Source organism: Sinocyclocheilus anshuiensis, unplaced genomic scaffold, assembly GCF_001515605.1.
Source record: "Sinocyclocheilus anshuiensis isolate Anshui unplaced genomic scaffold, SAMN03320099.WGS_v1.1 scaffold1783, whole genome shotgun sequence".
Classification (NCBI taxonomy): Eukaryota; Metazoa; Chordata; class Actinopteri; order Cypriniformes; family Cyprinidae; genus Sinocyclocheilus; species Sinocyclocheilus anshuiensis.
The window spans coordinates 414,566-433,870 of record NW_015551111.1 but is presented as its reverse complement, the minus strand read 5'-3'; the positions used below and the strand labels follow the sequence as shown (position 1 = coordinate 433,870).

The 19,305-nt window shown below is 36.1% G+C and overlaps 3 protein-coding genes across 3 annotated transcripts in view; all 3 read left to right on the top strand.

Moving 5' to 3' along the window:
* Positions 1-4,586, top strand: part of LOC107662965 (neuronal membrane glycoprotein M6-a-like) — an 18,460-nt gene extending 13,874 nt beyond the window's left edge. Inside the window, exons 3-7 of the mRNA XM_016453104.1 lie at positions 798-954; positions 1,262-1,415; positions 1,634-1,710; positions 1,807-1,872; positions 4,032-4,586. Of these exons, the coding sequence (XP_016308590.1) occupies positions 798-954; positions 1,262-1,415; positions 1,634-1,710; positions 1,807-1,872; positions 4,032-4,184 (607 nt within the window). The 3' untranslated portion in view covers positions 4,185-4,586. The remainder of the gene's footprint in view (positions 1-797; positions 955-1,261; positions 1,416-1,633; positions 1,711-1,806; positions 1,873-4,031) is intronic.
* A 3,574-nt stretch (positions 4,587-8,160) lies between these two features.
* Positions 8,161-16,230, top strand: LOC107662964 (leucine-rich repeat, immunoglobulin-like domain and transmembrane domain-containing protein 3). Its single transcript, XM_016453101.1, has 4 exons — positions 8,161-8,683; positions 9,745-10,211; positions 11,811-12,116; positions 14,403-16,230. The coding sequence occupies exons 1-4, from the start codon at positions 8,568-8,570 to the stop codon at positions 15,443-15,445; spliced, it is 1,932 nt and encodes a 643-aa protein (XP_016308587.1). The 5' UTR covers positions 8,161-8,567; the 3' UTR covers positions 15,446-16,230.
* Positions 16,231-17,315: 1,085 nt separating this feature from the next.
* The window catches only part of LOC107662948 (pro-epidermal growth factor-like), a 21,821-nt gene continuing 19,831 nt past the window's right edge, over positions 17,316-19,305 (top strand). Inside the window, 1 exon segment of the mRNA XM_016453087.1 lies at positions 17,316-17,576. Within this exon segment, the coding sequence (XP_016308573.1) occupies positions 17,435-17,576 (142 nt within the window). The 5' untranslated portion in view covers positions 17,316-17,434.

Sequence of the window (19,305 nt, the reverse complement as noted above, 5' to 3'; positions counted from 1 at the left end):
CCGGAGCGACGAGACAAAAACATTAAAACCCATTATAAACAAGGCATTTGTTGCATCCAGTGGGGACAGATTATAATGACATATACTGTCTTTTTACGCGTTGCATCGCGCTGCGTAAACATAAAACCTGTCTGCATTTGTGATCGGAGAAAAGGCAAGCAACAAGAAGGAAAAATTGAAATCGCATCATATGACCCCTTTAAATTAACACGTAATAAAAATGATCTATTTTAATTCATAAACAAAACTTTAGTAATATGATTGTTTCACTTGACATGACAATTTCTCTCTAGTTTGCTTATAATTCTCTCCAAGTGTTTGAGTCCAAGGTGGATTGAGTAATGTGAATGATACTACTTTAATATGTTGAACATGATTACTTTTGTTTATAATTACCTAGATACAAGGAGTGGCTCATTTTAACCACTGGCTCATCTTACCACATTCTCGCCTACATTTAACCAAAATTACTGAGGTTAATGGTTAAAGCAATTATTATTCATATCTGCAATATAACAAAGAGTGAAAAATTGAAGGGGGTCTGAATACTTTCCGTACCCACTGTATATATATATATATCAATTATTTTTAAAAAATCGTGTGTGTGTGTGTGTGTGTGAGAGAGAGAGAGGATTTTTATATGTTTTTACTGGAAAACTAGAGAAGATACCGAAAATTGTTTTTGCAGTGCATTTAAATAATTTAGAAATGTATGAATATATACATATACATATATATATATATATATATATACTGTCTCATATAATTATTGACTTTATTTCCTCCATTTTCCACAGTATTGACATTATCAAGTATGTGATCTATGGCATTGCCTCTGCATTCTTCGTATATGGCATTCTTCTGATGGTCGAAGGCTTCTTTACCAGTGGGGCCATCAAGGACCTGTATGGAGACTTCAAGATCACCACCTGTGGGCGCTGTGTCAGTGCATGGGTGAGAAATCACTGGGAGAGCTTCATGCATTGTAATTTAGAAAAGGGCAACAGCAAAGCCACTAAGAGTAACTGCCGCACATAAATATGGCATCCGTTTATAGGCTATACAAGATTACAGTACATAGTGAACTCTGCAAGTTATTTTCCCCTCATTTGTGCCAAGTGAAACATGAAATATATTGTGTGGTTGCAATTACTGTAATTAATTTATAACACTTATATTAATTTATAACGCTTATAATTGTTATTCTTAATGATTTTATCATTTAGTTCTTGATTTCACATTTGGATATCTTTTTCTTCAGTTCATCATGTTGACATACATCTTCATGTTGGCTTGGCTGGGTGTGACAGCATTCACCTCTTTGCCTGTCTTCATGTACTTCAACATCTGGACCATTTGCCAAAACATGACCGTTCTGGAGGGAGCAAGTTTATGTCTTGACCTGCGCCAGTTTGGTATGTTTACAGTCTGTGTGATTCAGTGCCAGATGATTAGGTGTGCTTAACTGTACAAGGAAAGATGTTTCAATGATAATTTATTGTTTGTGTTGTAATTTTGTTCTTTGTTACTGGTAGTTATCCAAATTAAAAAAGTGTAATGTCCATTCCTATAACCTCACATACCCTAAAAACACAGATTGTTTTAGAGGAATCACAAAAACAATTTATTTTAGGTGTTGTGCCCATTGGAGAGGAGAAGACTGTATGTGCAGGATCAGAGAAGTTCTACAAAATGTGTGAATCGAATGAGGTACGTAAGCCATGTTATCAAGTGATTGTATAGGTCATTTCCACAATGAAGAGCAATCCAAGACTCATTTCTCTCTCAATATTTTTTTTCTGAAAGCTGGATATGACTTTCCATTTGTTTGTATGTGCGTTGGCTGGGGCTGGAGCAGCAGTCATCGCCATGGTGAGTTTTGATTAATATAATGCAATTATTAATTCATACACTGCACCTTAGAGAAGAGATTGCACTTATGGGTGCAATGCAATGCATATACTGTATGTATATATATATATATATATACAGTATATATATATATATATGTATATGTGACTAAAAGAAAATAGAAAAACTGACAAAAGATACTAGAAAAATTGTGGTGTGAACAAATTTGAAATTCCCTCTTTTAAACTGGCAATGATCTGGGTGATGATGATGATGCCAGCTGAAGTAATGACATCACCTGCTTTAGCTCCTTTATGTTGGTCTAAACTGGAATGGGATAAAGTCATGAATCACTGTCACAGTTTTCCTAGGAATTCTGGAGGAGTAAGCATTGGGGTTGTTGTCAGCTCTCTCTTATTGGCTTTTCTTTGTTGTTTTTTAACATTCTCCTTTTATCTTTGTGCCTGTTTTTGTTTTTCTCTCTCTCTCTCTCTTTCTCTCCGTCTTTCTCTCACATACATGGAGAGACACTGGGCATGTCATTTTGTTGTCATGGAAACTGGGAGAAGAAAGGCCCTAGAGCTTCTAGCAAGCACACTCAGTAATTTAGAGGAACCATTTTCTGAAAAAGAGAATGTGGTTGTTAGTCTGGGATGATGTAGCAAATTATAGAAAGAGCTTTTCCGTCCCCTGCTGTGGAAAGAGCAAATTTAACTGATTGTTAAACACAATGCGTCCTCACGCTCTCTGGGATGGGTAATAACATCCAAGCATTTAGTTTGTCAAGATGAGAAAATCAGGGTGTGGCCCTATTCAAATGAGCATGCATAATGTCAATCTGATTTGCATAATGATGCACTGAAGTAAAGAACATATAGTGTGTGCTCTCATGCAGGTCAATAATTCACTCTTAACCTATTTTTATCTATGTATATAATTTAAATAATATCAAGACTGTAGCTGCTTATTACCCAACGCACTGTATTTGATTTCATGTTTTTGTGAGATAACCCATTATATATTGTTTTTGTTCACACATGTAAAACCTTTGCTAGGTTACATAATAAGAACTAGCATGGCCTTCATCAAGGTATTTTCATGCATATTTGAAGTAGACTGTAGAATTTCCTCCTAAGCGCACGGATGAGAGGAGTCTGGCTGCTTTACAATGCTTGCTCCTGCTGGTGTCACTGCTAATTTTAGAGTGACAAACATGCGTCATCACAGTCTGCTGTCAACTTGGAACCTTTCTTTCTTATTATAAATTAATTAACCAAAAATTTAATGTATATATATGTATATTTACACACATACACTACCGGTCAAAAGTTTAAAATAATTAGTCATCTTTTTTTTTTTGCTCATCAAGGCTGCATTTATTTGATGAAAAATACAGTAAAAACAGTAATATTTTAGAATCATGAAAATATTGCAGAAAAAAAAACTTTAACATTGAAAATAATAGGATGAGAATAATTTCTTAAGCACCAAATCGGCATATTGGAATCATTTCTAAAGGGTCATGTGGCACTGAAGACTGGAGAAATGACTGCTGAAAATTCAGCTTTGTCATCTCATCAAATGACATTTTAAATATATATTAAAATAGTCCAAATATAATCCAAAATATTCCAAACTTGCATGTGTAGTGTGTGTGCACTGAAAAAAAAAATTGTTGTAGAAACAAATTTCACTCTGAAATTGCGAGTAATTTCATAAATAATTGCAAAGAAACTGCATATAACACATCGAAATAAACTTGACATTTTGAAGTAGAAATAATGAAATAGTATTTTCTTGTAAAAAGTACTTTAATACTTTAATTTACAGCTTCAAACTACAAAATATGAATTGTGAATTATGAATAAATGTACAAATGATAATACAATGAATAATAATTTAATAGTTTTCAAATTAAGAATACTATAAGGTTTACCGTAAATTCTTCTCCAAATTCAGTCTGACCATATGTAAATTAAAAATAAGTGTCCATAATAAAATTGTGAATGTTGACTTCATGTTGATGTTATCTGAATTATAATTTTTTTTTTTTAAGTCATTTTATAAGAATTATAAGTGTAAGTGTGTTTTATAAGAACAATTGTATCCGAATAATATAAATGCAAAGGTTTAGTTGACTCTCTGTTGCTGCTATTTAATATTATATTGTGTTGCTTCAGATCCACTACCTGATGGTGCTGTCTGCCAACTGGGCCTATGTGAAGGATGCATGTAAAATGCAGAAATACGAGGACTGCAAGTCTAAGGAGGAGCAGGAGCTGCATGACATCCACTCTACACGCTCCAAGGAACGGCTCAATGCTTACACATAAGACAGGAAGCAGCAGTGAGGGCAAGTGGACCAACCCCATGGCCAACCCATTACCTCTCGCACAAACATTATTATTATTATTATTATTATTATTAGTGCTAGCAGTAGTGTTGTAGTTTTTTTCACATTATTGTCATTTTTAAGAGATTGTGCTGGTTCTTTTTTCTTCCCCCACCACATATTACAATTTTTGAATATATTTCTCTTTTTAAACACCTTTTAGTATCAGTACATGAATCATTCTTATGTAGAAGGATGGTTATTGGGGTGAAAAAAAGCACATTTTTTCATGTGTGTCTGTCTCTTAAGGTATCATTATCAAGGACTTAAAGCATGAAAAACATTTTGGGAAAAAATGATTTCTCTCTCTCTTTTTTACTCTCTCTCTCTCCCTCTCTTTCTGTCCTTCTTTTTTTAAATCATCAGAAGGTACACTCTTAAAAATAAAGGTGCTTCACAATGCCATAGAAGAACCTTTTTGTCTAGATGGTTCCATAAAGAACCTTTAACATCTGAAGAACCTTTCTGTTTCACAAAAGGTTCTTTGTGGCAAAAGAAGGTTCTTCAGATTATAAAAAGGTAAGAAAGAGATGGTTCTTTAAAGAACCTTTGACTGAATGGTTCTTTGTGGAACCAAAAATGGTTCTTCTATGGCATCGCTTGAAGAACCTTTTGAAGCACCTTTATTTTTAAGAGTGTATGAAGCCCAAGACCAGCAGATGGCTTGTTCATTCTGCATTATTTTGGTAAAAGAAAACTCAAAAACTGAGACAGAAAAGACAAAAAAACTAAATTAAGATATAACAGATGTACCATAAAGTGTTTATTTATTATTTTTCTACAGATGTCATTGCATAGCTTATCAAGATGATTACAAAAAGACTAGAAGAACCATTTTTGGTTCCACAAAGAACCATTCAGTCAAAGGTTCTTTAAAGAACCATCTCTTTCTTACCTTTTTATAATCTGAAGAACCTTCTTTTGCCACAAAGAACCTTTTGTGAAACAGAAAGGTTCTTCAGATGTTAAAGGTTCTTTATGGAACCATCTAGATATGGCATCGCTTGAAGAACCTTTTGAAGCACCTTTATTTTTAAGAGTGTATGAAGCCCAAGACCAGCAGATGGCTTGTTCATTCTGCATTATTTTGGTAAAAGAAAACTCAAAAACTGAGACAGAAAAGACAAAAAAACTAAATTAAGATATAACAGATGTACCATAAAGTGTTTATTTATTATTTTTCTACAGATGTCATTGCATAGCTTATCAAGATGATTACAAAAAGACAAAATGGTTATTATTTGCTTGCTGTGGCAGTCCAGTTTTCAGACCGCATCGTGAAAGTAGGTGGCGTTGTAACTTCTCTGAGAGGGAGAGGAACTTTCTGACCACTTTTAAGTGGACGTGAAGCATTTAAATCCTACTACAGTGTCAACGACCCCCTCTTCAGCAACACTGCAACTCTCCCTTTACTGGAAGCAAGCGACACATGCACAAGCCTACAGCGTTATGACCCCCTCTTTTTTATTTTCCTACACAAATAGATATAGACACAGTTAAGCTGACAGGGTTTTTATTTGGCGTTTTTGATTTTTAGCTTTTGTATAGTCATTCTGTAAATGTATGTACTGTACGTTAGCACTTAAACTTCAGGTGAATTCGTATTAGATTGAAAAACACATTCCATGACTGGATAGGGTGGGTGGGCGGAGGGAGGGTGTTCTTCTAAAAACCCAAGAAAAAAGATGGAGAAGAAAAATCCAGGCGATGCAGTAATGTTTTGTGACAGATCACTTTCTTTCGGTGGGTTTTTTTCTTTCCAAAGGGGAATATCACAATGAAAACAAATATTTAAAGAGCTTATACTATTATATCGATGACAGTTACTCGTTGTCTTGCTAACAAGTCATTATTATATTGGACGATGGAAATGTCTTCTCATTTTTTTTAATGCCTGGCAAGTCATGTTCTGTCAGTGTTTCTAAGAGCTAGTTTCGTGCACTTATTTGACCATTTTGTGAGCTCTTTCTTGGTGTAAGTGCATTGGGGTTCCGGCTGCAAAGTCACACCCCTGTAATGTTAGGTAAAGACTGTGAACCTAAGTGTTATTTGTGGCATGGTCATGCATTTTTACTGGATCAAAAAAAAAAGGATGATAATAATAATAATGGAAAAAATCAAAAACAAAAAAACAAACAAACAAGAAAAACAGTTTTAATTTCATCATTTTTATGAGTTTGTTAAATGCGACTGTCTTGCTGGGTCATCCCCTTCCTCATAATGTGCAGTAATTTGAATCCTATGCTGAATACATTGCGCTGAAACTCCTACTCTTCGATGGTAGTGTTTGATTTGTGCCTGTTTACTTTGTGGTGATCTTATTGAGCCCATAACTTAATGCTCACTCTGGCTCACTCTCTCTCTCTCTCTCTCTTACTCTGGCTCTCTCTCTTACTCTGGCTCACTCTCTCTGTCCTCATATACTAATCTTTTTGTACTCTCACTAAAGAATGCTTAGTAGCAAGCTGTATCATTCATTTGTTTTGTACATAAATGTGCCAACCGCTTGACAGTTGCTTTTCTGATCTGTAGGGATAAACTGCTTGCATAAATAAACTACACTGGTGTACTTGTTAATAAATACTCTACGGTTGTTGTTGTCCTTAACAGTCTGTGTATCATGTTGAAATTATTCACTTCACACACACTCTAAAAATGTTTTGTTCATTTACGTTTATGTGGTAACTAAGACCTAAATTATTTGATTTTACTTCTGACTAAAGAGGATGCACAAAGTAATTTGTAAAGGTCAAATTAGAAAACAGTATTTGCAACTTTTTTTGACTCTTATGCTCACCAAGGCTACAGTTATTTGATCAAAAATACAGTAATATCGTGAAATATTATTACAATTTAAAATAACTATTTTCTGTATTTTTATATTTTAAAATGTAATTTATTTCTGTGAAGGCAAAACTGAATTTTCAGTAGCCATTAATCCAGTCTTCAGTGTCATTTTTAAACAATTCAATGCATCATTGCTGAATAAAGGTAAAAAAAATAAAATAAATCTTACTGATGCTAAACTTTTGAAAGGTGTTGTTTCTACAGCTCTGTTGTTTTCACTCAGACCACAAGGTGGCAGGCTACAAAAGGACATCTCTCTTGTCTTAGACTACTGTATATAACTTGAAAAAGGCCTTATAATTTACATTTAATTATAATTTAATTTAAAACTCTAAAGTATATAGACATACAAATAAAAACATCTTTAGAAATCTCAACCTGCTACAAAAAAAAAAAAAAAAAAGTTTTACTTCAATTAAAAAGAAGACACACTAATTAATAATAAGCTATAATAATAAAAAAATAATAATAAAAGCCAAATTGGTGCCTTAAGAAAAATCACAGTGGTGCCAGCAATTCACTGCACTTTAACACTTATTATTTACTTACAGATGAAAAAAAAAAATATTACATTTCACAAAACTGAGCAGAAATTATTGCAACAAGGTAAATGCATGCAAACCAGATGTTGTTACAACATAAGGATGGACACATTTCATAATGATGTTTTTTATTATGCATACTTTCCCTTGATACTCATGCTGTACACTGGCCTACATAAACACACCCGTGGCAATTAATCTTGTTTTGACAAATTGGTACTGATGGGAAATCTGTTTATTTCCTAATGTACCTTAAGCAGTTTTTATTCACACACTGTTAGATGGCCAGCATGTTTTCGTCTCAGTATTTTCTTAAGCGACTATATATCTCTCAGACATAGACAGTCTGGCCTGCTCTCAGTAAATCATGACCTGTACTTCAGTTTACACACAGGTGTCATCTAGCCTCCAAGCACGCAAACACTTCACGGCGCGAGGCGAGGGAGGTGACGGAAAGAGCCGAAGCGCAGCCAGAATCAGTTCATACACCAGGTGACGGATGGAAAAGTGTCTGCGAGCGGTCACGTGATGATGCTGAGAGAACCTTCTTGTGGTTTTAGCCGATTAGCATGTGCCTGCAGGGCTTATCTTCCTCCTCGAACTCAGTCACACACCCTAACGCACTCGTACACACAAATAAACTCGTACACACTTCCCATCCCACACTCCTCAACTGTAGTGACCTACTCAGCCTTGAGAAATCCTTACTAATCTGGGTTCCTCCTGCCTATCCCCGAGCGCACCTCCCACTCCTCTCGGCTTCCTGCGCCCCTCTCACCTGTTAGTATGCTTAACAAGATGCATGCTGCGAGGCACTTTTCATGCTTTTATTGGTTTTCCTTGGGGACTGATAAAGGAGTTTTTGTCCACTGATGATCGGGTGGGATCTGATGTGTGGAAGTGTTTGTGTCCGCGCTGGTTCATCTGACTGAAGGATGTATCGTCTGCTAGCGGCCCAGGTTCTCCTGAGCTGCTGGTGTGTGGCACAACCCTTCTGTCCTTCCCAGTGCACCTGTGAGTACCACGGACGCAGCGATGGCACTGGCAGCAGGTAAGGGAACTGTTTCACAACAACAACAACAACAACAATAATTTTATAAAACAAATATAATAGGAATAGAGTTTTGTAAAATTAGAACTTTTGGTGTATAAAAGCAGGCATAATTTAGATTCAAAGTATACAGACATGGGAAAATATAGCGAACTGAAACAAACTAAAATTAATTTAGCATTTGGAGAAATCATAATTTAGGCTTTCATAGTAGTAACTTTTAATGAAGGACTTTTTAAAACCGACAAATGCTCATGACATGTATGTATAAATGTATATATTTATTATTTGACGGAAGTAAATAGAATAAATATGCAGAATCATGGAATACTGAACTGAAAAAAAAAATATATATATATATATTCAGCAATATAAACAATATAGCAACAAGCAAGATTTTTGTTTTAACACAAGGATAGACACGTTTCATAATTATGTTTGTAATGGTATGTTCCTTGATACTAAAGAGATATAAATTCAAACACAGGCCTATAAACATATTCTTGGCAATTCATCTTGTTTTTACAGATTGGCACTGAAGGGAAATCTGTTTATTTCCTAATGTAGTCTACCTTTAGAAGTTGCTTAATGGTGTTTTACTTATACTGCAATAATATTATTTTAAGTTTTTAAAAAAATCTTTTAATTTGTCATTCAATTACAGTCCAGTATGTAAATGTATATATTCATATTATTCTAATTATAAATAAACTGGATTTCAAATATGCCATCCACTTGAATAAAAATAGATTTTAAACTATCACGTGGGTTATTAGCTTGTGTTTATCTGAAGGGCTTAGCCGTAGAGTGTGAACACACATGTTAGAGGATTTTGAATCGTAGCCTACTGTTTTGTAAAGGGTGTAACAGAATCAGAATCAAGTGCAAACTTAAATTACATAAACATAAAAAAATTAATTAATAAATACATGTTAAAAACAATCCTTTCTTTATGAGGCTAATATTCCTCACTTGGGCTAATAAAATCTACAATGAACATCACCACACACAGGCTCATATTGGTCAAAGTGATTAACCTCTGCTATAAAAATCTGCCCCAGGTCTGTTCTATGCAATGACCCTGACATGTCAGATATTCCAGTCAACGTCCCTTTGGACACGGTGAAGCTGCGGGTGGAGAAGACAGCTGTGCGTCAAGTGCCCACGGAGGCCTTCTATTACCTGTCAGAGTTACGCTACCTGTGGATAACATACGATTCAGTCACATCTGTGGATCCTGGCAGTTTCTACAATCTGAAAGTGCTTCATGAGCTACGGCTGGATGGGAACATGATCGCTACCTTTCCCTGGGAGTCTCTAAAAGAGATGCCCAGTCTGAGGACCTTGGACCTGCACAACAACCGCTTGACTAGTATTCCTGTGGAGGCAGCACCTTACCTAGTTAACATCACCTACCTAGACATTTCTAGTAACAAGCTAACTACCCTTCCCTCTGACCTGGTGGACATCTGGCCTCCATTTTCAGGCATCCTGTCCAATGCCAATGCTTCACAAAAGATTGTTCTTGGTGGGTAAAATGATGATGGCACATATGCATTATGATGTTGAATATGCATAATGACAGAATTGTATAAATCTTTCTTTTAAGAAAACATTTCAAAGTATATTTGTTTATGTTTTTTTTCTGTAATAAGTACTCTTTTTTTTTTAAGTATGCTGAAGTGCACTTCTTTTTCACAAGCTCTTCCTAAAACACTAAAATGCAAAGAATGGAGGAGACTTGTGAAACACAAAGTAAAAAGATTCAACAATATCCCTCTCTTCACCGTGTCTTTTTATAGTAAGTGTGATCTTTAAATATCTAAATCTAGGCTGTGTCTTCATGGGCTCTCCCAAGTTAAGTACAAGCTAATCTTCTAATGGGACTATCAGCTGTGTGTGAGGCTGAGATTTGAGTTTCTTTGAAGTGCTCATCTGGGAAGAGGATGATTCATATGTTTGCTCAGTGACATCTAAACAACAGATCCCAGCTGAAGAGAAAGTTAATTTGATAGATTCATGTGTGTTTGACACAATGGATATAACATTCAGCAGTACACTTGTATGGCATTTACTGAAAGTATAGCATACTTTAGCAGCTGGTGGAGGTGGCATGATATAATGTGTGGTGAAAATTTCATCAAAGTTGTTTTCATTAGGGTTAATGCTAATTAAGTTTTAGGCTACAACAACATTGATCAAGGTTTGCCAGTGTACATGGAACATGCAAAATTATAAAACAAGGGGATTTTTTCAGTGGTTCTTTCTGCAGGCTGTGTTTATGAGTGAGTCATTTGAATCATTTATTCAACCAATTTGTTTAAAAACACTGCAACATTCAGGAAGTGACATCATCAAAGTACAACAGCACTTTTGCTTGTGTGATATTGCTTAAATGCAACTGCATATTCTGTACTTTCACCAGGTGCCATACAAGTGTAAAGATGAGCACAAAAGCACAATATGACCGGGATTTACCCTGTGTCATCAGAATATTAACAGTTGCCATCATCCAGCTGTTGAATTGCATCAGCAGACCGTCTAATTCCCTGTTTACAGTCAACCGATCTTCATCCTGCCATAGACAGAGTTATGGGCACACTGTGGTGTTAAAATCCAACACCTGATGCATGCTAGACAAGACATCCTGGCTTCAAGATTTACAACTTTCTGATTTAATGGGACTAAACTGCTGTTTTATTATATGAATAAGAAAACCTGTGGTCTTTATTTCAGTATGTTGAGATGTTCAGTAAGTGAAGTGATGTTTGTCCAGTCTCCATTCTGTTTCTGCGTTTGGCAGATCCCTTTATCCAAAGTATCTTACATTGTATTGAAGGTACACATTTTCAGTTCATGCATTCCAAGCATGTCTTTCAAATCAAACATGCAAATCAAACATGACTTTGTTAGTGCTGTTATCTGTGTTTGAGGTAAGCTTTTGTGAATATTTGTATTTTGTACATGGGTTGTGCAATTAAAATTGAAGCAAAACATGATACATAATTGCGATTCAAATTTGAATGTAAAGACCTAGAATTAAAAACCTTGGAGTTTAAAGGCTTGTAGGCCTTTGTAGATAGATTTAACATATTGCTTTCATAAACATATTCTGTAATATTTGCAGGTCTACAGGACAACCCCTGGTACTGTGACTGTCGGATTTCCAAGCTCATTGAGTTGTCTAAGATGGCCAGCATACTTGTGGTTTTGATGGATCAGGTTCTGACATGCAGTGGACCAGAGAACTTAGCTGGTGTTCTGTTCCAGCGGGCTGAACTGGATCAGTGCCTCAAGCCATCAGTTAGGGTTTCAGCAACTAAGATCACTTCATCACTGGGCAGCAATGTGCTTCTGCGGTGTGATGCCACTGGTTTCCCTACTCCCACCCTTCTCTGGACCAGAGCTGATGGAACAGCGCTCAACAACACAGGTATGAGTGTCACAAAGTATGTTAATAAGTGCAGTTATAATTGAACTACAGCATTTTTTTGTAGTTGAGTGACAGTCTTGACCTAAAATTACACCAGGTGTAATTGAGTATTTGAAGGATTAAATTCTCAAGGTAACATTTCACCTGTACTAAAGTGTTTACATGACATTTTAACACAAATTGTGTTATTTCAACTGAAATCTAACTTTTAAAGTGCTAACTAGGACTGCATGATGTTTTTTTTTTATTATTATTGTGGTATCGATATTGGATATTTAATTGTTCATGGTCATTGTTCATGTTTTTACATTTTGATTACCTTTACTTAATGCTCACTTAAAATTTAACTTTAAAAACACTAATAATTTAACACTATTAAATGTATTTTTTTTTTTAAATCTCAGAATGAATATCCATTTTCATACTGTACATTATAACTGTGTGATGCTTAAATTCAGTTGTAACATTTAAAATGACTGATTTTCGTTTTTAGTGTTTAATTCTTTTTTATTTAGACAAAATATATCATATTATATATACAGTGGGTAGGTATATATATATATATATATATATATGTTCTATAGAACAGAATCACCCCCGTTTAAAATGATCACATGGTGTTGCTTTGTAGCCTGAAATGAAGACTAACACAGTTTTTGTTTTATCAAGCTGTATTTACTCAGTTCAACTTATAACATCCAATGTTATAACTTGGGATATGTCTAACTTTGCACATCTAGACTTTGCAATATTTGCCCACTCTTCTTTGTAGAACTGCTCAAGTTCAGTTTAATTTGATGGTGGGGAGCTGTATTGGATTTCCGCCAGACATATCATTTGGTGTTGAGGCCAAATAAATTCAATTTTACTCTCATCTGACCATAACACCTTTTTCCATGTGGCCTCAGAATCTTCAAGGTGTGTTTTGGCAAAGCTCAGTCATGACTGCATGAGGCCTTTCTTGAGGAGTGGCTTTTTTCCTGCAACCCTCCCATACAAGCCACATTTGTGGAGAATTTGTGATATTGTTGTCACATGCACACAAAGACCACTCTTTGTCATAAATTCCTGCAACTGCTTCAGAGTTGCTGTAGGCCTCTTGGTTGCCTCTCTGACCAGTTTCCTCTTAACTCTTACAGTTTGGAGTGACGTCCTGATCCAGGGAGGGTCTGGGTTGTACCAAATACCTTCCACTTCTTAATAATAGACTTCACTGTGCTTCTAGGCATTGATAAAGCCTTTTAATTTTTTTGTATCCATCTCCTGACTTGTGTGTGTCTTTATCCCAGAGATCTTTTGTCAGTACCTTGCCTCCTATAGTTGATTGTTTGCTTCAGTTGCACTACCAAGGACTGAAATGCTTCAGGAAAGCTCTTTTCATGCTGAGCTTATCAAAATGACCACAGCTGATCACAGTTGAAAGTCAAATGGCTTTGTGTGCCATTAAGAAAGTGATTAGCTACACCTGATTGAGTTTACAATTCATTTTTAGGTGGGGGGTGATCCTTTTTTCCAACTGATTCTTTTTGTTTGTTTATTTATTTATTTATCTGATATGTTGGTGTTATCTTTCACTTGGATGTTATAAATAAATACAAGTAAATACAGCTGGATAAAACAAAACTGTGTCCGTCTTCATTTCAGGCTGCAAAGCAACAAAATGTGATTATTTTAAAGGGTGTGATTCTGTTCTATACCCACTGTATTTAATGTCAGCCAATTTTAGTGACTGGCAATACAAATAATTATCAGTAAATTGTCCAGAATTTTATAGTGGTGCATCCCTAATTATATTATGTATAAATACATTTGAAAATATAAATGAAATGATAAACAGCATCAATATATATCAATTACTGGCCATAACATGAAAATGTTTATCATTTCATCATATTTAATAAATTAATCAGCTGAAAGGAGATCTACATCCCTGTAACATATTACTACATAAAGGCAGAATTTTAATATTGGTTCAACCCTAATGTAAACATACTTAGTTCTAACAACATCTAAAGCAGGGATTCTCAACCTCAAGCTCCACTTTCCTGCAGAATTTAGCTCCAACCCTAATCAAACACACAAGAACAAGCTAATCAAGGTGTTCAGGATTACTACAAAGTTACTGACAGGTGAATTTGAGCTAGGTTGGATGTAAACTCTACAGGAAAGTAGACCTTGAGGACCAGAGTTGAGAACCCCTGATCTAAAGTATCCTTTAACCTTATTGTTACAAATATTTTTATGTTTTTAAGTCGTTGCTTACCATTTTATGTCTTGTTTCTGTAGTTGTGCAGGAATCTCCAGGCGAGGGGGTCCGTTGGTCCATCCTCAGTTTGCACATTATTACATTTAAAGATGCAGGCGATTACCGCTGCAAGACCAAGAATGTTGCTGGAAATGCCGAGGCGTACATCACTCTGTCTGTGGATGGGGTGCAGGCCTCAACGCCTTCCCCACCGCTAAACATAACCAAACGGCCCAACGATCAAACCGTAACTTCTTTTGCAGGGACTAGGATGCCATTGTATACTACCTTAAGCCCTGCGCTCACAACCAGAGCTGCCATGACCACAATGCCACCTCTGACAACCAGGAAGAGTACAGGACCAGGTGGAGGAATTCAGAGGTCCCCACCTGATGGAGACAAGCCAGCTAAGATCCAGCAAAGCAAGGGTGGCAAAGGTTCAATGACGAGCGAAAAGTCCAAAAAGAAAGCTGATCTTAAAAACATTGAGGTAGTGGAAGTGACAAGTGACACGGCGGTCTTACTATGGAGAGCTGAAGGTTTGCCAAGCAACACACCCTTAGCAATGTTCTACTTTCCATATGATGCAAAAGACGATAAGGAGACGGTCGATGCAGAAGTTGGTCAAGGGAAGCTGCTCTTGGAATATCTGATGCCTAACCAGGTCTACACGGTGTGTTTGGTTGCTAAGGGTTCGGTGTCTGGGAAAGAGCAATGTGTGGATTTCACTACTCTGGATAATGGTGAAGAAGATGGGCAGAACAAAGTCCTGATGATTGCCAGTGGGATCGCATGTGCATTTGCGGTGCCTCTCATTGTGGTGTTGCTCTTCAAGATCTTATGTCTCTGCTGTAAAGGAAACAGTAGTAGGAACAATGGACCAGACGACGACCTTTCAAAAGAGACGTACGTAAAGTTTGAGACGCTCACCATGAAACAAAGGACTCTGAATGGGCAGGCGAATGATCTTTGGGCGCGAAGGCAGACTCAGGAGTCAGAGAGGATGCTGCTGTGCTCACGGTCAAGCATTGACTCTCAAATGACGTACAAGAGTGACAACTCTAGATCCGAGTATCTGTGCTAATGTATAGCCTATCGGCTTTGTGTGTTATCCTGTCCACACACTTGGTATTAGACAAGCTGTGGCAACAACAGTTTTAAAAGATTAGCTCTTGATATGCTGTCAAACTTGTTGCCTTACAAGACTTATATTGACCCACAAATGGTCTCATTTCCCATTTTTCAAAAGCCATATTCTTCACCCAATCAAACACAATTCTGTATTGATTTTTTATGAAATACAGTGTACATAAATATTGTGTATTTTTGTGTATGCCAACATATGATGAAGTAGAGTTACATAATATTAATTTAATTAAACCTTTTTACTGCCTACATTAAGTATTTCCTTTTTTCCCTCAATAGGAACCATTGATTTTTGGTGATATGTGCAGCAACAGATGAATGGCAATGAAAAGTTAACACACCAAATTTACAATAGGCACCAGCTTCTCTTTCTTTTGGTTTAAAATGGCTAGTTAAGTATGTCAGATAAGGATCAAATCAAGCAGAAACAGATACTTTGTAACAAGATCATATATAATGTTTTTGAGCTGATGTATGCGAGTTTGAACGATTATGCATTCCTCTAAATGCAACAGGTGCATTTGATGTCTCTGTCCTTCTAATTTTTTATGTCTTTTCTATCTTTCTACCTCTCTATCTCTTCTTTAATTGTACATTTATATGCAATGTTTGTGTAAATGTGTGTTTATGTGTTGTAGATCCTTTATGTGTGCCATGCATGTCACTCAAATGTCCATATTCCCATTTTCTTCCATTAGAATGTATAAAATTAGTGTCATTTTCCATTTGCACAGGATACTGTGCAATTTAATTACTACATTCATTTATTAATGATTTTTGAGCACCAAGTAAGCATATTTAAATGATTTCTGAAGGATCATGTGACACTGAAGACTGTAGTTACTGTAGTTTTGATCAAATAAATGCAGCCTTGGTAGGCATAAGAAACTTCTTGCAAAAAATTCTTACCAATCCCAAATGCTACGGACGATAGCGTAAATTCATTTTCACATAGACCGATCTCTAGTTAAGTGATCAGAAAAGCATTATAGCATCATTAGTTGTCTTTTATTCAGTACAAGTTTATAAAGTTTAAATGTCAATTGAATAAGTTAGTGAATTCAGTCCAGCGTGATGTCGCGGGTCCTGTGAGTATGTATCAGTGCAGACATTGTGTTGCATTTCCTACCCTGCTAAAGCAGAAGAACAGGGAAGTTGTTGTCCCTGTACCTGGCACATTTTTCTCAGAGCAATGGCTCTAATTCCTGTGACAATATGACAGTCATTCGTATAATAAGATTGCGTGAGCTGGGTAAATAGGAAATGGGTGAAGCACTTACAAGCCCCGCCCCCATCGCCAACCCCTGTGATTCTTCACTCTGAGGGCCAGACAGAGCCTATGCAGACACAGCAACACCAGTTTAATGGTTTGTGTGTGAGTGAGGAAGCGTCCCATTACTCATGAGCAGCACAAAAAGGTGTGACCACTCCTACTAAATCACATGCATAGACTGGGAAAGGCCAGGAGGTGAACTCAGGGTGTCTTGCGTTATTCTTTAAAGTTGTAGAAGGGCAGTTTTTGTATTTCTTGAGCTCAGGCTCAGAGTCTTACACCAGGGAAAACCCTCTTCTGAGCCCTTGCTGCTCTCACCATGTGTCAGATTTACCATGGGACTGTCAGGAATTTCATACTTTGCTTCCAAAACAGCTAGAGAGCAGGAGGACCAGAGAGATTGAGACTCTGTGCATATGTGTGCCTGACACAAACCTGGCCGTCCTACAGGACTCTCACTTTCAAACTGCTCTGTGTGAAAAGGACACCTCTGGGATACAGATTAACTTTTTGGAGTCTTTTCACACAGGTTCTCATTTAGTTGAAGCTGGTTGGCTGCGTGTGTAAGATGTGTGGGGGTTACAGCTGCATGGTGTGGTGCCGTGATCAAGGAAATACCTAAGAGGAGAGGCCTGTAGAAACTGAGTTAGTATTATGTTCTGGAGGACGATAGCAGGCACCTTTCATTTGTGGTTTTGGATGGTGAGTATAGGTCCTGCCCGAGCTTCAGGCCCTGCTGAGGAAGCATTATGCTGGGGTGGACGACCCTGGGCTGCTGGAAACTTCAGCTGTGTGGGTAAGTGCATGATATGCTCATTGAAGTCAAGTTTGTTTTGTTTTGTTTTGTTGCTAGTATCCTCGACCAAAACCTACTTGAACAGGTTATGTGTTAAAGGGATGCTTGTGAAAAATACACTTTAACACACTTAAAAGGAGTACTTATTACAGAAACAATATACCTTAAAAGTATATTATTTATATAATATATATTATATAAATTATACATATTTATAATGTATATGTATATAATTTATAAATTGCCTTTTTTATTCAAATTAATCTTTAAGATAATTTAAATATGATCTGTAAGTACAGTTTTTTTTTAAATACACTTTTAAGATTTTAAGTATACTGTAAGTGCTCATTCAGTACAATTAAGCACACTTCTTTTTCACAAAGGGGTAGTTCAGCTACAAATAAAAATACTGTCAAAAAATGTTTAGCAGCATGGGTCGGCTGCCCTTATATAATGAAAGCGGATGGTGACCAAAGGCTGTCAAGCTCCAACAAGGAGAATAAAGAATGATAAAATTATCATTAAAATTATTTTGTGTCACTTGTGCACTCAATTCCAAGTTCTCTAAAGCACATGATTAGTTCACATTCAGTTTTTGTATTTTTATTTGTGCAACTTTGAATGCTTACAAGCTCAAATTGGGGTTGAGAGCCATGCAGAGAGAAGGATTTGCACCAGATGATTTAAAGTTTGGTCTGTTCCTCATACAAAGCTATCAAATGGATCCAGGTAACTTAAAATAAAGCTCAGGAGTTTCTATGGTAAATTATTTGTGCTTTTGGTCATTTTTGAGGTTACTGATCATGGTCACCATCCATTTTTGTTGTACAGAAAAAAGCTCCATAAACACTAAAGTAACTTTGTGTTCCATGAAGGAAAGAATGTCACACAGGAATGAGCAACATGAGTCAATAATGACTTGCAATGAATGGGTGAACTATTCATTTAATAATTAATAAGATGGCCATTATATGTCTATGAAATAAAATATAATTTGGAAACAACAAATTTGATGAAGCACTAAATCATAAGTCTTTTTGGACCCCTTTCTCCGAGCTGCAGTGAGAAAGGAACTTAACCCTCCCTTCATGAATCATAATATTTATTCCTATCAGCATAAGTCTAAATATTTTGTTGAATACCTTTTAAATCGGAGTACATTCTAAATATGAAGGAAAACTTCCTTTATTAAAAAAAATAAATAAATAGCAAACATTTTAATAACATTAACCATACTCAACATTTTCCGTTATTTGTCTCTACACATCCTAGCAACATGGCTCTGTGTTTTTGTAATCCATTCAATCCTCCACTATGGTGTGTGTTGCTAGGATACAGTTGCTTTATTTCTACAAGCATCTGTGAGATCAATGTGTGAACCTCTCCCCATTAAAGCATGAAAAGACCTGTCACAAAGCAACATTAATCCACGTTCTGAATGACATTATAGGTGCTAATATGGGTAGGGAAGAAAGAGAAAATAATTAGCAATTCTATGACCAAAGAAAGAATGTATTTGTTAGCCGACAGGCCTCGTTTATCAAACTGCTTCATTTTAGGGTCACACTGTAAGGTTTCGGGGAGGTTTCATGTTAAAGGTATTTTATTTAACTTAGTGAATACACTAACATACAATAAAATCAACATAAGGATTTCTTCCTCACAACTCTGAGATTTTTTCAATATCTTTTATAGAAAATTATATATATATATATATATATATTTGTTA